This window comes from Erigeron canadensis, chromosome 7 (assembly GCF_010389155.1).
Source record: "Erigeron canadensis isolate Cc75 chromosome 7, C_canadensis_v1, whole genome shotgun sequence".
Lineage (NCBI taxonomy): Eukaryota > Viridiplantae > Streptophyta > Magnoliopsida > Asterales > Asteraceae > Erigeron > Erigeron canadensis.
The window spans coordinates 28825062-28840028 of NC_057767.1; the positions used below are offsets into that span (position 1 = coordinate 28825062).

At 32.2% G+C, this 14967-nt stretch overlaps 1 protein-coding gene across 1 annotated transcript; it reads left to right on the forward strand.

The window, feature by feature from the left end:
* Positions 1 to 1255: 1255 nt before the first annotated feature.
* LOC122607932 (serine/threonine-protein kinase PCRK1) lies at positions 1256 to 5868 on the forward strand. The gene is made up of 4 exons (XM_043781007.1): positions 1256 to 1705; positions 3353 to 3613; positions 4873 to 4995; positions 5199 to 5868. Exons 1-4 carry the CDS (start codon positions 1313 to 1315, stop codon positions 5760 to 5762), a joined length of 1341 nt encoding a protein of 446 aa, XP_043636942.1. The 5' UTR covers positions 1256 to 1312; the 3' UTR covers positions 5763 to 5868.
* The last annotated feature ends 9099 nt before the right edge of the window (positions 5869 to 14967 follow it).

A 14967-nucleotide genomic window follows, 5' to 3' on the forward strand; every position in this document is an offset into this window, starting at 1 on the left:
ATGGGAATATAAGGCTATCGGGTATCTAAGCTTAGGTGTGGAACACTTACATATTGTTTTTTTAATCCATAAAAATCATGAGGGGCTATGCATTTATTCATTAAACAAGAAATAATAAAACATTAATATGTGAGGGGTTCCACACCTAAACTTAGGTGCCGGACAACCTTATATTCTCTTTTTCCTATATATAACATAAAAGTAGATTATAGGAACAAAATGAATAAAAAATAAAAATGTGAAAATAGTATATACTTTGAAATTACAGAATATTAATCATATGATTACTTTACTTTTATATCATATTATATATTTATGTTTAAAACTTAAAATTACCACATGCCCAATAAGGGAGTGCAATATATTCTAACACTTTAAAGCTAATACGTTCCTATTTTGTAGCTTTGATTCTGTTAACTTATTCCATATCGATTATAATATAAAAAAATAAGTAATAGTTGCCATTCATAAGATATATGCTTAGTTGATGATTATTAGATAGCAATATTTATAAAAAATTTATGAGAAAATAGAGAGGATTTTAACACCCAAGCAAAATGATTATCTGACAATTTCATAAGATATCCACATAAACCAAAAACTATCTTCTCTTAATTATATATATATAGAAAGATATTTGCAAGTAAAGTTAAATATATTAAAGATTTGTAATAATATAATGTGAAGTTGAAAACGTACTATAAGGATAGTTTTAGATAACTATATTAGTTATCTATATTGTATTAAGAGTAGTTACAGATATAGTCGATAAAATTTTTTTCCAATGTATAGTCAAGGATGTTTCTACCATGGGGGCGGATAGTGACGCCAGCTGTCCCCGCTGTAACTTTTGTACAACGTAGATTTTTAGGATATAATTGGTATATGTGTAATTTTGTTCTTAAAATATAGAATAGGAAATACATACAAATATCTTCATTATTATAAGCTTATTATTTGAAAACCATTGGTTATCGAATCATTAATTTTACGGAAAACCTCTATTAATTCGTTAGAAAACAAAATAAACCTCTTAAAAGTAAAGAGACCCAAGTATGTAAAATTGTAAATCATCACAAACACACTTATGTATGATTTATTCACGTTTCAAAAAAAATGCATGATTTATTCATTTATTTAATCATTAATAAGACTTAAAAAGGGGAAAAGAACACATTAACAAACTAAGAAAAGAAAAAAGAAAAAAAAAAAAAAAAAAAACATATATGTCGTATGTATCTATCCATCATTTCAAAAACAGATACTCCTAAACTAAAAATTAACTACTTCCTTAGTTGAAACATATCATGAAATGAAGTGTTTCCACTTCACTAACGCCGGAGACAAAACACCTGACAACAACAACAATCCAAACGCGGTCGTTTCACGGTCATCCGCCAGAGTCTCATGGGCACGTTCACTCAGCGTCGCATCCTCCACCACTGCCACCGGCAGCGATACAACAACTCGCCGGTCCGAGTTCGATTCTTCCGAGTTGTGTAACCCAGTTGGGTTTTTGACCCAGAACGATCTCAGGGTCTTTAATTTTGCAGAACTGAAATCCGCAACGAAAGGTTTTAATCGGTCGCTTATGATTGGTGAAGGTGGTTTTGGGTGTGTTTATAAAGGCGTTATTATTGGTGGAGATATTGATGGTTGTGATTTGGATGTTGCGGTTAAGCAATTGAATCGTAACGGCTTTCAGGCATGTTTTTGTTTTTTGTTATTTTTTTAGTTTCATTTTGTAATGGCAAACTAGTTTTTTAGTTTAGTTTGATGAATAATGTAAATGTGATGTGATGTTTTGTTAATTATAAGAAAAAAAAAAAAAAAAAAACAGGAAAAAGATCCCTTTTAGGCTACTTAGGGCAAGTTGAGCGTTTTGGCTCTGATGTATGCGGCCTAACCAGTATTCCTCGTGGTTTTCTTTTTTAGACTTATTCCCTAGCTAACCAAGACGTTAGACGATTATCCAATGAGGTTTGAAATTTTAACTTTTAATACGCCTTATTACTAGGTCACATTAGAGATATGGTTGTTTGGGTGTAAGTCGGGCCTTTTGAGTTTTGGATGTGATGTCATGTATGCAATCCAATTGGTATTATATTACCGTGACCGTTTTACTAGACTTTTTCCTTAGCTATCCAAGATGTTTACCCAGTGAGGTTCGAACAGCGGTCTGTGTTGACACCTTTTGGACATATTACCACTATGTCACCTTGAAAATATGGTTGTTTGGGTAATTATAAATTTTATTGTATTTAACATATGCAAAATCAAAGGGCAAATTGCACAAACATAGAATAACTTTACATAAACTATTTTTACTGTATATAATGAAATTTTTTCAGAACATACATACCAAATGTTATGATTTGGTGTAAATGACCTTTTATTGCTTGTTGCTAATGTGTTGGTGCCATGTCATCGGTTTAGCGGTTATAGGTGGTAAATTGATTCAGACGATAGTGTTTAGCAAATTGATTACATTCTATGAACATTTTAGAAGTTGGGTGTATATAGTAGTAGTTTGGTAGTTTATTGCATTTTCGTGATTAAACCATTCAGTGAATTTTAGGGACAAAGCAGTTTGAATTGCAAACTCTGCAGTCTCAAATCTCATTATTACCCAAAACAAACGATCACCAAAGTACACTGCTATTATATGACATTTGTCCTTAGTGATGTCAATTATGTATAAAAGGTAACGTGCGTTATAATTAGTTTTTCTTCGAGGGTTGTAAGCTAAACAAATTGTGCGCTGTGTTAATTAGAATATAATCTGAAGTTTGACTTTTTGTGTATAGGATTAGAGACATATAATGGATGGTTCTAATTAATGTAAATCCATATAATGTGTGTGAAGATAAATTAATAAATTATACTGTATATTATGTGCAAAAGTGAATCCATAAGTAGCAAGTTCTAAACTAGGATATGTTGGTTGGTTTTTGATTAAAGTTCAGTGCATAAAAAGGAAAACTTAACCCTTAAATTTGATGTGAATCCATTTATCAGATTGTGATCAAAAATTGTTTTATAACATAAAATAAAATAGAGTATGAATGATCGTGGCGCTAAAGTTGTCGATGTAATACTTTTTGCATGGTGATGCATTTAAAAAACATGTATTAAAAAAAATGGTGTATTAGTTTTTGATCATCGGTGCATTAAAGTGTAAAAAAAGGTGCGTCGTGATATATGTTATCACAATAATTGTTCTTACACTTTTTACGTTAAGGAACCTGTTAACATGTAACCCTCCACGATATGTTATGTGCAAAGGTGGATTATGTTTTACATTGGTTCATCTTATGTATTTTCTTTTTATATTGAATGTTTTAGTTTTCAGGGGCATAAGGAGTGGATTAATGAAGTGAACTATTTGGGCGTAGTAAATCATCCAAATCTTGTGAAGTTAGTTGGATATTGTGCAGAAGATGATGAAAGAGGTATTCAACGGCTTTTAGTCTATGAGCTTATGAGTAATAAAAGTTTGGAAGACCATTTATTGGCTCGTGGGAAATCTCCTCTTTCATGGATGACCCGTTTACGGATTGCTGAAGGTGCAGCTCGCGGGTTGGCGTATTTACATGAAGAAATGGATTTTCAGGTACATTATCGTGCTCTATTTTTGTCTGACTTTACTTACTTTATTAAGTCACGATCTTGATGTTCTTTGAGATGGGATGATCAATTTCGGATAATAGTTGTAGTTTCTTCTTATACTATTTTAATTAATAGATATACGTGGAGTAGATGATAGAGATCAAAGACTAACATGTGATTGCAAGAATACCTAAAGGATGCCGTCTATTGAAACTAATATAAGTGATCGTTTGTAACTTGATTGGATCCAATTACTAGATGATCTTTGAGAAATTTGTGTCTATTGATATACTTAAATGGATTTCCTACCCTCAGAAATATACTCATATACTCATCTATGGTACGTCTCTATTGCTCTGTAGAGTTTGAACCTCTATTGCCAAGTTAATCAATCATATCATTATATTCTTGATCTATAACTAATTAAAGGGAGTACATATATTTTAAAGTAGACTTGTTCGGAAGTTACAATAGTATAATCACAAATCTTATTCTGTTTAATGTTAACATACCAAATATTCGGTCTGTAAAAAAATAATTTCACCTTTAAGAAAAGTGTTTCTCCATATCAATATGATTCTTTTACAAAAGATGCACATCTATACGTTGATTAATTTAGACAGGTTTTTGAGACTTTAATCTTTCAATTTGTAACTATATAAGGTTGAACAGAGCAAGTTCCTTGACTTTTTGAGGGTTGGCATGGGAGAACAAGCCATTATTCTGTCAAGATAACATGAACTAAATGACTGCAAACTGTGATATATATTACCTTTATAACATTCAAATACACATATACCTAGTCTCTTGAATTTCACGTCATTGTTGGCATCGCTTTCCATATAAGAAATTAAAAGAATCAATAGTGGCATAGAAGTATAAAATAAATCCGATCTTAATCCAGATATCATAGTCGTACAAAAATAACAAAAAATTCATTCTTTTATAGCTTGGAGCTATATGTACGTCTTATAATCTACTTGCTGCAGTACTCAACACTTTTAATCACCCACTTTTCTTGATCTAGTGTGCTTACTACACGTTTTATAACTATAAAATTTTTCTCAGCCCATGAGCATGCCTAGGTACTATTTTATACATGGTCTCTCCTCACTAATGATTAATGAAAAGAAGTCAATAATGATTGTATCTACATCTCATCTACGATAGGTGATTAATAAAAGCCAATTCTAGAGTAATGTTCATGTTATTTTGCCATTCTCCTTGTATTCTCAGTACTCGGTTCGTTTTCTTTTCTTGCAGTTGATCTTTAGAGATTTCAAAACTTCAAACATTCTTTTGGACGAAGACTTTAATGCAAAGCTCTCAGACTTTGGACTGGCAAGGCAAGGTCCAGCTGCTGGACTAAGCCATGTTTCAACAGTGGTATGCACACCTCTCTTCAGTAACACATATGCCGATAGAAATTAATGGGATTTAGTGAGTGCATGTAGCTTATGCATCCTAGCACTTTGATGCACATGCTACATCAATCTTAATGACTATGCTCCTATAGTCCTAAGTTTTAATTGTTAAAATGTTGATTGACTTCTTTTATATATAATTTTCATGCTTATTTTTATCAATAGGTTGTTGGGACAGTAGGTTATGCAGCACCAGAATATGTTCAGACCGGCAGACTAACAGCCAAAAGTGATGTTTGGAGCTTCGGGGTCGTCCTCTATGAGCTTATCACCGGTAGGCGTGCTTTAGAACGAAACTTACCCCGAAACGAACAAAAACTTTTGGAATGGGTGAAACCTTACATTTCAGATTCAAAAAAGTTCCACCTAATAATTGACCCGCGTCTTGAAGCAAACTACTCACTCAAATCAGCCCATAAACTTGCATCTTTAGCAAACAAATGCCTCACAAAGAACCCCAAATCTCGACCCAAAATGAGTGAGGTGGTTGAGATGTTAGGGAACATTATTAATGATACGTTGCCACCTCAAGAGGAACCCGAAATGGAACCCCAAGTTGTTGCAGATGAGGCCGAACAAGGCCCAGAACAAGTTGATTTAGCGAAAGATGAGGGTTGTGGTAGTGGTAACTACATGAGGCGGGTTTTTGAATTTAAAGAATTGGTTAGTTTGAGACACAGATCGTGTGGGAGACTAGATTGGCGGTATTGGACACACGGGAGTCGTTGAAAAACAGGGGTTCAGGCATTCTGTGTATTGTATCCATTTGTTTATTGTATTCAAGAAATGCTCTGAATTGTCTAATTAATAAAGCTTTGTTGGGCAAGTTCAAGCAGTTTTGCTTTGTCTTTACTGAATGTAGGTAGTAGATGTCAAGTGCAGTTACTAGATCGGTCTATCTAGTGGGTCAATCCATCCATATGAAAAACATGTGTATAGCTTAGAACTTGAATCTGAGTTTACCCTGAAAATGTGTTTGGTCAACTTGGATTGTAAACGTAAACACCTGGCCTATAAATCTATAATTGGTGTTTTCTAACGGGTCAACCATTCTTCTGCAAAGAATTGGGTCTCTGTTTATTCTTTGAAAACCAAAGTCTTGAGTCTTGTTTATAGGAAATGTGAAACTAGCCACAGGAGTTAAGGACTCAGGAGAGAGGACCTTATTATCACTCATCCAACTTTTACAAAAAAAAAAACGGCTTAGACAAGTAAATATAATTACAAGTTTTAAAAACTTACGATCCGTTAAATGTTTAACCATCCGCATAATGATGCATCATTTGAAGCCCTATGTATGTTACATGTGAAAATTAGGTATAAGAAAAACTGATCACTAAAATCTCACTTTTTTTTAAAATCTACACGGTACTAATTCTTTTTTGTATACACTCATATAGTTATATGTAAGCAAATATAACATTATTGTTTTACAACACTTTTATTTACAATTTGTCAATTTACGATATCATAAAACATTAGGATTTTATTCATGATATATGTCTATCCGTGTATTACGTAGGATATAATCTAGTTGTCTAAAAGTCTAAACATATTAGATACCAAATTTAAATTTATATTACATAGTCTTTGGTTCTTTTTTTTTTAGTTATTCCTTTTGGATTTTGTTTAGGATTATTTAACATTGTTATCGTATGTATACGATTTTTAAAAAAGTTAAACGAATTAATGTACAGGTTATCAATGTGAGAATTTTGATCAATCATCTTTCACAACAAAATAATATCTTCTAATATGCGGTTTGAAAAAGTTTGTGATCACAAGTAAACAGTTGATATGAATAAAAATATAACGCATTGCTTGCGTTGCAAATTTTGATTTATCAAGAGCATTTTCATACCTCATACATATTATGTAAAAATGTTAATATATTTTGATTTGCAGCTAAGTTATTATTCGAGAATTATACCAACCCTTGCATCACACGTGTATAATCTAGTTGTAATAATTATAGATATATAGAAGTGGCAAAATATTCCGACTTAGTTTCATTATTATATAATATATAAAATTCAATTCAATTTAATATTCAATCTATATTTGTAAAAGATTTTATGTTTCTATCTATATAACTAAGAAAGCCGGAGAACACCAGCATCCTCCAAACCAAATCATCAATAACCGACCTCTTTAGAACGGGACTAACATAACGTGATTCAACTTTTTAATTTTTTAAAACAGTTGTTGGTTTCATTTAATAGCTCCTTATTAGGTTTGTTTTTAGGCTTACTAGTTTAGGCTTCTTCGAATGGAATTACTCACATTTGATTGTTTCGAATGCATACCTTACAAAAGAAATAAATGATATTTGCAAATATTGAATGAAGTAAGACATTGAAATGAATAAACTTACTTGCCACCTACCAACATTTATTGAACTCAGTTTATTTAAACAATCGCCAATTAACTCAAGAGGAAATGATTGATAAACCTAAATCCTAGATTTAAAGATATGTCTTTAGAGGTGAAAGAAAATGATTGGTAGACCTAAAACATAGACATCAAAGATATGCCTAATGTCTTAGATGTTTGATAAATATATTTTTCTAATTTTTATGCTTATATTAGTCACACAAATTTAGACCTATTTATCATTTTATCATTTTCTTATTGAAAGACCTTTTACATTGAATAATAATATGAGACAATTGAAGCTTAAAAATGTATAGCCAAGTTAAAACCCAGAGTTATTGGGTTGAAGTTGAGAAAAACAAAGTGAATATATATTTAACTATTTTATTTTTTAGGTAAAGGGTTTGTGCCACCCGATGGACAACATTGGTTCGTACGTTATAAAAAACTAGACGTGTAACACAACTAGGCCAAAAGTGGTAACCCAACCGGGCAGCATTTGCGGCGACGTCGCCGCAAATGTTGCGGGCCCCCATGCCAGTAATGGCAAATCTGACAGAGTATTAGCGGCCCCCTGTCAGTAATGCAAATCTGGCAGAGTATTAGCGGCGACGTTGCCGTTAATGCCTGTGACGACATTGTCAGTAATAATTGTTGGCATGTCGGGTTCGCCACATCATCAGCATTAGCGGCGATGTCGCCGCTAATGCCCTGACCAGATTACCTTTTTCCTGGTCGTGTTACCTTGTGCCATAAAAAATTCAACTCCAAAATAAAAAATCATTCACTTTTTGTTTTGTATTAATATATTCCATCTCTGTTCGCTCTCTTCTCCAAATCTATAATATAACTAAAAGAGGGGGTTGGGGGTAACACTTGGCACCCCTAATCTCTCTCCTTTATCCTAATACTCTTTCTTTATTAATCCTCTATTTTTTTAAATATTTATTTAATAGAAAATGGTCGAACTTTAATAAAAAAATCTTATAAAAAAATCTTTATTATTATTATCTATATATACCACCTAGAAAAGACCCTCACATATTTTCTACCATAAGAAGAACATTACGGCAAAAAAAAGTTACGATCGACTACCAAAAAGGTTTTTTAATTTATATACTTTGTTCATATTTAATTATTATTATTTAACATTGAATTCTTATGTTATTGTTATTATTATCTCTTTTAATTTAATTTGTTGTTCATTATAGGTTTATTATGACTTCTTCTTCAATAACAAAAAATAAGACCTCATTAGTTCATCTTGAAAATCTTAAGCCAACACATGTTAAATATGATCTACGACTCTGTGTTGTGCATGTATGAACTATTTCGGAGTGGAACATCCCGAAGAAAATCAAAATGTTTGAGATGGTCTTTGTTGATGAATTGGTATAAAATTATATGCTCTACACTTTTTGTTTCTCTTTTTATTTAACTAATGTTGAAAAAAAAGAGTAAACTGAAATCAATATTTATATGGAGTTAATTTTCATTTTTTTCTTTAGCTTTCGTATTGATTAAGTTGTGATATTGGTCATACACTTTTTGTTTCTCTTTTTATTTAACTAAAGTTGAAAAAAAGGTAACCTGGAATCAATATTTGTATGGAGTTAATTTCATATGTTTCTTTTTTTAGCTTTTGTATTCATTAAGTTGTGATATTGGTGATACACTTTTTGTTTCACAATTATTATAAGATTTATATATATTTTAAGACTACCCGTCTAATGGACGGGCCTGAGCACTTGTATTATATAGACATTATCAATTATCATATTATGCATCCCACCTTCTCCATCTCTATCTATCTTTTCACCTCAGTTCCGGCCTTGGTACCGGGCGAGCAGGGCGACAACCCGGAACAACATTCAAGTTGGGGGCAGAAAATTTATGAGGGGTATGTATTAGCCAATCTAAAAATATTATAGCATAAAAAAGTGTACTCGTTCAGTTGGAGGATCGCCGGAAGAGTTCGACTACCATCCGAATCGATTGTTGACTTTTGTTTTTCCAGCGGATTGAACGGATTAAACAAGAAATTTTAGTGGAAACACATGTCAGGCATTAATAGTTATGTTAATAGTCGACGAGCTTGATGAATACGTTGAGCCGTTGAGGATTCATCATGTGTGTGTTATGTTTATGCAGAATGAGAAAGATGAGTTATGAATTTTTTAACTGCCAATGAGATACAAGAAGTCAAAAACCATGTAGAGTATATAATATTTAATCATCTTGAGTGGTGAGTGGTGTTCAATTTCATTAGATGACACGTATTCACGTAATGTGTTAGAGTGGTGTTGTAAAAAATACACACAATAAGAAGTTATGAACTTAAATATTGTATTGCTTTTATTTTCCTTTTTAAAACGTCTAACTAAAGAAAATTATAAAGTTATTTGGATAAAACTTTGTCGTAATTAACTAACAATAATTTTTTTAAAGCTAGAACTAGAAATTTGTATGTATTGAAATTAGTTTTTTAAGATTAACTATTACAAGATGATTGAAGTTTTATTTCGAAAATGCATAAGGCATTATTTAAATGATTCAATGTAAAACTTTTAAAATAGAGTTTGTTACCTCAAATTTTAAGTTTATAATAGCTTATTTATTTAACAAAAGGTCACATATAAATGAACGCCTAGCTTGGCAATGTTCAAGATCGAGTTTTAGGTTGTTTGCTTACAAAATTTTGGTAAGGGTATATTCCGACTAATTAGCCCTGAGCATTTTTATAACTCATGACCGCCCTTGCTTCACCTTATCACATTATCACAGATTCACATACATATATCATATAACTTTCTTCTCATCCAACCCTAAATTATACCCTAAAAGCTGTTGGGGTACATTTTTTTACTTATCGTTTCTATTCATTGTACATTTGTTCTTTACGAGTCGAGATGTAACCGTGTTTATTGAAATGCTGGTTATTTGTATACCTCAAACCCTTCGCTTATCTAATTGATATAATGATATTGCATTCTTTAATTTTCTAATTCAGTTTTGAAATAGTTCCTGTAAGAGCAGTTTATTTGCTATCTTTGCATATACTTTTGTAGGGATACAAGCTGAAAGTTAGTTTAAGTTAAAAATAATACTCAACAACTCTACGACAACACTGTGATGACATTTAATTTTGTTAAAATCAATCTACACATCAAAATACCGAGAAGGATTTTTTTTGTTTAAATTAATAATATAGTAAGTTTCTTTTTTTTAAGCCTTTAATTCAACTATTTAGATAAGCTTGCTATTTAGTTTAAGTGTTTAACTATGACGTAACTTGGTAGTTTTCTTAATTTTATGCAAAACTGTATTTACAGCAAATCCTATTAACAAACCAGTAATTTTAGCTATCGAGTTGGCACACAATTGATAACACTAACCAGTAATTTTAACAAACCAGTAATTGTTTTGTAGGTTCCGATCCTTGATTGAATCTGATCTAATAATGTTTTTGTGGTAATTCATTTTGATCCCAACCCGATCTGACCTAAACCCTTTTAACCGTATTCAGAAACTACCCATTTTTCCTCGAGCCAATTTGACCAGAACTCGTTTTGACACGTTGTCCAATCCTAACAAACCCGAATATTGAGGCAAAATGTTCGGGTTGGTTTGGATTGGACAATGGGTTGGGACAAGTTTGGGTCAAATTAGGTTCATGTCAAAATGAGTAGTTTTGAAAACGAGTAAAAAGGGTTCAGGTGAAATTGGGTTTGGGTCTAAGTAGGTTACCACAAAAATGTTGGATCAGATGCCATCAAGGATCGAACCTAAAAAAACATTAAAAAAAAAAAGAAAATTAAGTTTACCGGTTAGATTGGTGTTATCAATTGTGTGTCAATTGAATAGCTAAATTATGGGTTTGTTAGTAGGATTTGTTGTAAAAATAGTTTTGTATAAAATTAAGATTTATAGTTTTGTTTTCATCAAATAAATAATATTGAGTCAAATATGTCACACGCAAATTAAGGAGTTATTTTAAAAAATTAAGTTTGTTACTTTTAATTCAATCTATTTAAAACTTTATATTGTTGACATTTTTTATTTAGTTTTTATTTGATCTTACAATATTCATATTTACTTTAAGTAAAATTTGATTATTTAAAACTCCCATTCTTTTTTTACTTAATGAACTTAATAATTAAGAATTTAATGCATTCAGTCAAATTTTATGTTCTTTTTTAGACTTAATAAAAGAAAATAACCGTCCATTAACTATTTTTTACTTAATACCATTATTTATACATTCAGCCACTTAATACATTCAGCACTTAATGCCAAAAAAAAAGAACGAGCAGTATAACTTTGGAACCTTATTTCGTAACTGTAAGCTTTTAGTTATGAATTAGTAAATTTTGTTAATCAAATTTTCTTCTCTTTATTTACATCGACATGGGCTATTTTTATTTATTAATTTGCTTATAAGTTTTTTCTTATAGTGTTATACTTCTAAAATTATGCATATGAGATATTTAGATTTATTTTCTTTTCAATTTCGTTAAAAGATTAACCAATGAATTTTAATAAATGACTCAATTAGCAACCATATTTTTTAGACGTCACTTAACCATTGAGTTTGTTCACTTAGCTTATTCTTTTATTTTATTTTTATGTCAAATACATCAATTATGAACTACAATTGAATCATTTCTTTTCTTCTTATTTTTTTTTTTTGTCATCCAATAAAGTTGTATACAAAATTTCAATCTTATTAGTTTTTATCGCATTATCTTATTTAGAAAATATTTGATAAAGATTTTTACTTTAAGTCATATAACGTACGAGTTTAATCTAGTGTGTATATATATAAAATTAATCCTAGCATGTGTTTTTTAATCACAACACAACACACTTTTATTCACGTTAATGGCGATGATCTCATAATCAGGTCTAACCGAACCACTTTTTAAACTGCCTAAGACCAGTCAACGATATGTTCTTAGGCCAGGGTAGGTTTTGGGCCTATATAAGCCCATACCCCTTGTAAAAGTTGAATGAATGATAATAAGGTCCTCACACTCCTGGGTGGCTAAGTTTCACACTTCTTATAAACAAGACTCAAGCCTTTGGTTTTCAAAAAATAAACAGAGACCCAATTCTTTGCAGCAGAATGGTTGACCCACTAGAAAACACCAAGTATAGGCCAGGTGTTTACGTTTACAATCCAAGTTGACCAAACACATTTTCAGGGTAAATTCAGATTCAAGTTCTAAGGCCCCTCTCAGTAGGCCCGTCGACCTGCTCTTCGACCGGCCGTCAACGAGGACCTTATTGGGAGTGATTCGTCGACTGGCCATTCCATCCAACCATTTCGTTGCATCGATGTAGGAAGACAAAGGGGGAGCGTGCCATGTGAGGGAAAAACGCCAAAACAAAACAAAACAAAAATTTCAAATTTTATATATAACGCTTAGTTTTTTTTTGTTTTTTTTTTTTTTAAATCCTTCTTCTATATATACTATCTTTCACAATCCATTATTTATTTTCCATCTTTATATAAACTCAAACCATTCCATACATCATTCATCAAACCATTCCTCAAACCATTCCATAACCATTCAATTCCAAAATGCCGAGACAAATGTGGACTGAATCTGAAAATCGTTTGTTGTCGATGTGTTGGATATGGAAGTGTGAAATGCCTATTCAAAGCGAAACCAATAGGTCCATTTGGACCGACGTATGTGAAAGGTTCAACACGAACACAACTGAAGGTCCAACGACAAAATCTCAACTAATAGGTCAATTCAATAAAATTCGCAATGAATGTAAGCAGTTTGAGGCAATCTACGAGGTTGAAGGCACAGGGGGCCTTATCGGATGAGTTGGTTTATGCAACGTCGTATCAAGAGTACCAGGACTCCAGGAGAATTATGGGAGGGGCTTCAGATTACGGTGGTGTTTCAGGGAGCTTATCACGGTTCCATACTTTTAATTAAGTGTGTTTTCGTATGTTAATTAAGTGTGTTGTTGTAATCTTTATTTAAGTGTGTTGTTGTAATCTTTAAGTAACTGCGTTTTCGTTTTTTAGTTGTGTATTGTAATACCTACTTGGCAATTTAATAACAACAGAATTTTATTCATAATTTAGAGAACATTACAACATAATAGTTCTTACAACATATTGAAAACTTATTTCATCATCTCATAAACTGCTTTGGCAGTTATGATGGAATGCTCCAAGGTGGTAAGCGCACATTCAAGTTGTTCCAGAGCAACTTGGGTCTTGTCGATCTTCCCCTGCAAATAAGTAAAGTATTGACACTCAAGTTCAGTACAATATTCGGTTTGTATATATCTAATTTGTTCTCCACACCATTACTTCTTCACACTTAGCTTTTGCGTAACTGCAACAAGTTCCTCTTTGAACAATTGAAGGTCGAGGATATCAGTCATGATATTGTCATCCACTTGATTGACAGTCATTGATGGTTTTCGGTTATGGACATTTGATGAAGAAGCCATTATTGTTTGAGTTTTGATAAGAGATATCTGATAAGGAGCCAATATTTATAGGTGAAATAAAAAACGCCTTTTCAACGTTCAAAATTCAAAATATCTACACAATTAATACCTCCAACGTTTGAATTCAAAATATTTACAATTTTAGTCCCTCAAACGGCCAAAAATTCAAAAACATTTACACTTTCAGTCTCGGAACGGCTAGTTGGATTGCCAGTTTATAAATACCAACCCAGAGCACAATTCAATTCCATTACCATTCTCATTTTCATTATTCTACAAACTCACTCACTATTGCTAACCAAATGGCGTTCTCATCATCAAACAAGAATGTTCATCGACCTCGTCTGACCGAAGATGAGATGAAAACACGAATCATGGCTAATATCAAAGAGGATACCCTCTTTCAAACTGACCTCTTTGGGATCATGGGTTACCTACGGGAGAAAAGGAGACAATGCGAGCAACAAGTTGAGGCAATACAAGCACCAAGTCGCAAGGACTCGAAGCACGAAGAGACATATTCCTTGTTTTTGTAGGATGAGATCAAGAAGGTCAAGAGGGGGGTCAATGATGTTTTTCAGGCCGGTCACACGTTGGGTGACCAATGCACTTGGGTCGAATCGTACCACGACAATTGCGGGGAAGACAAAACCACTTGGGAAGTTAAATGCCCGCAACACGACAAGTGGTGGCTCGACGAAAAAGCTTACTGTGGCTTAGGAAGTATGTCAATCAAAGATGATGAAGAGTAATCGTAACATTATTATGTATTTCGTATTTTAATTATGTACTGTCTTTTTTAATTATGTATTGTAATGTTTAACTTTAAATAAATGATGAATTATTTATTTTTATGTAAATATAAAATAAAATAAAGAAAAGTTGTGGAAGAGGTATAGAAGAAAGGTTATTGTGAGTGAGTGTGGAAGAGATAGATGAAGAGAGAGAAAAATTGATGTGGCAGTATAAAAAAGGTGTAGATGAGGACTTTATTGGGAGAGACATAAGCTATACACATTTTTTTCATATGGGTGGTTGACCCACTAGATAGACCGATCTAATAACTGCAGTTGACATCTTT

Bases quoted from the DNA above. Each gene is read 5' to 3' on its own strand.
- LOC122607932 (XM_043781007.1), top strand. From the start codon at position 1,313: ATGAAGTGTTTCCACTTCACTAACGCCGGAGACAAAACACCTGACAAC. The intron at 1,706-3,352 runs GCATGTTTTTGT...TTTAGTTTTCAG, and splicing joins TGAATCGTAACGGCTTTCAG to GGGCATAAGGAGTGGATTAA. The intron at 4,996-5,198 runs GTATGCACACCT...TTTTATCAATAG, and splicing joins TAAGCCATGTTTCAACAGTG to GTTGTTGGGACAGTAGGTTA.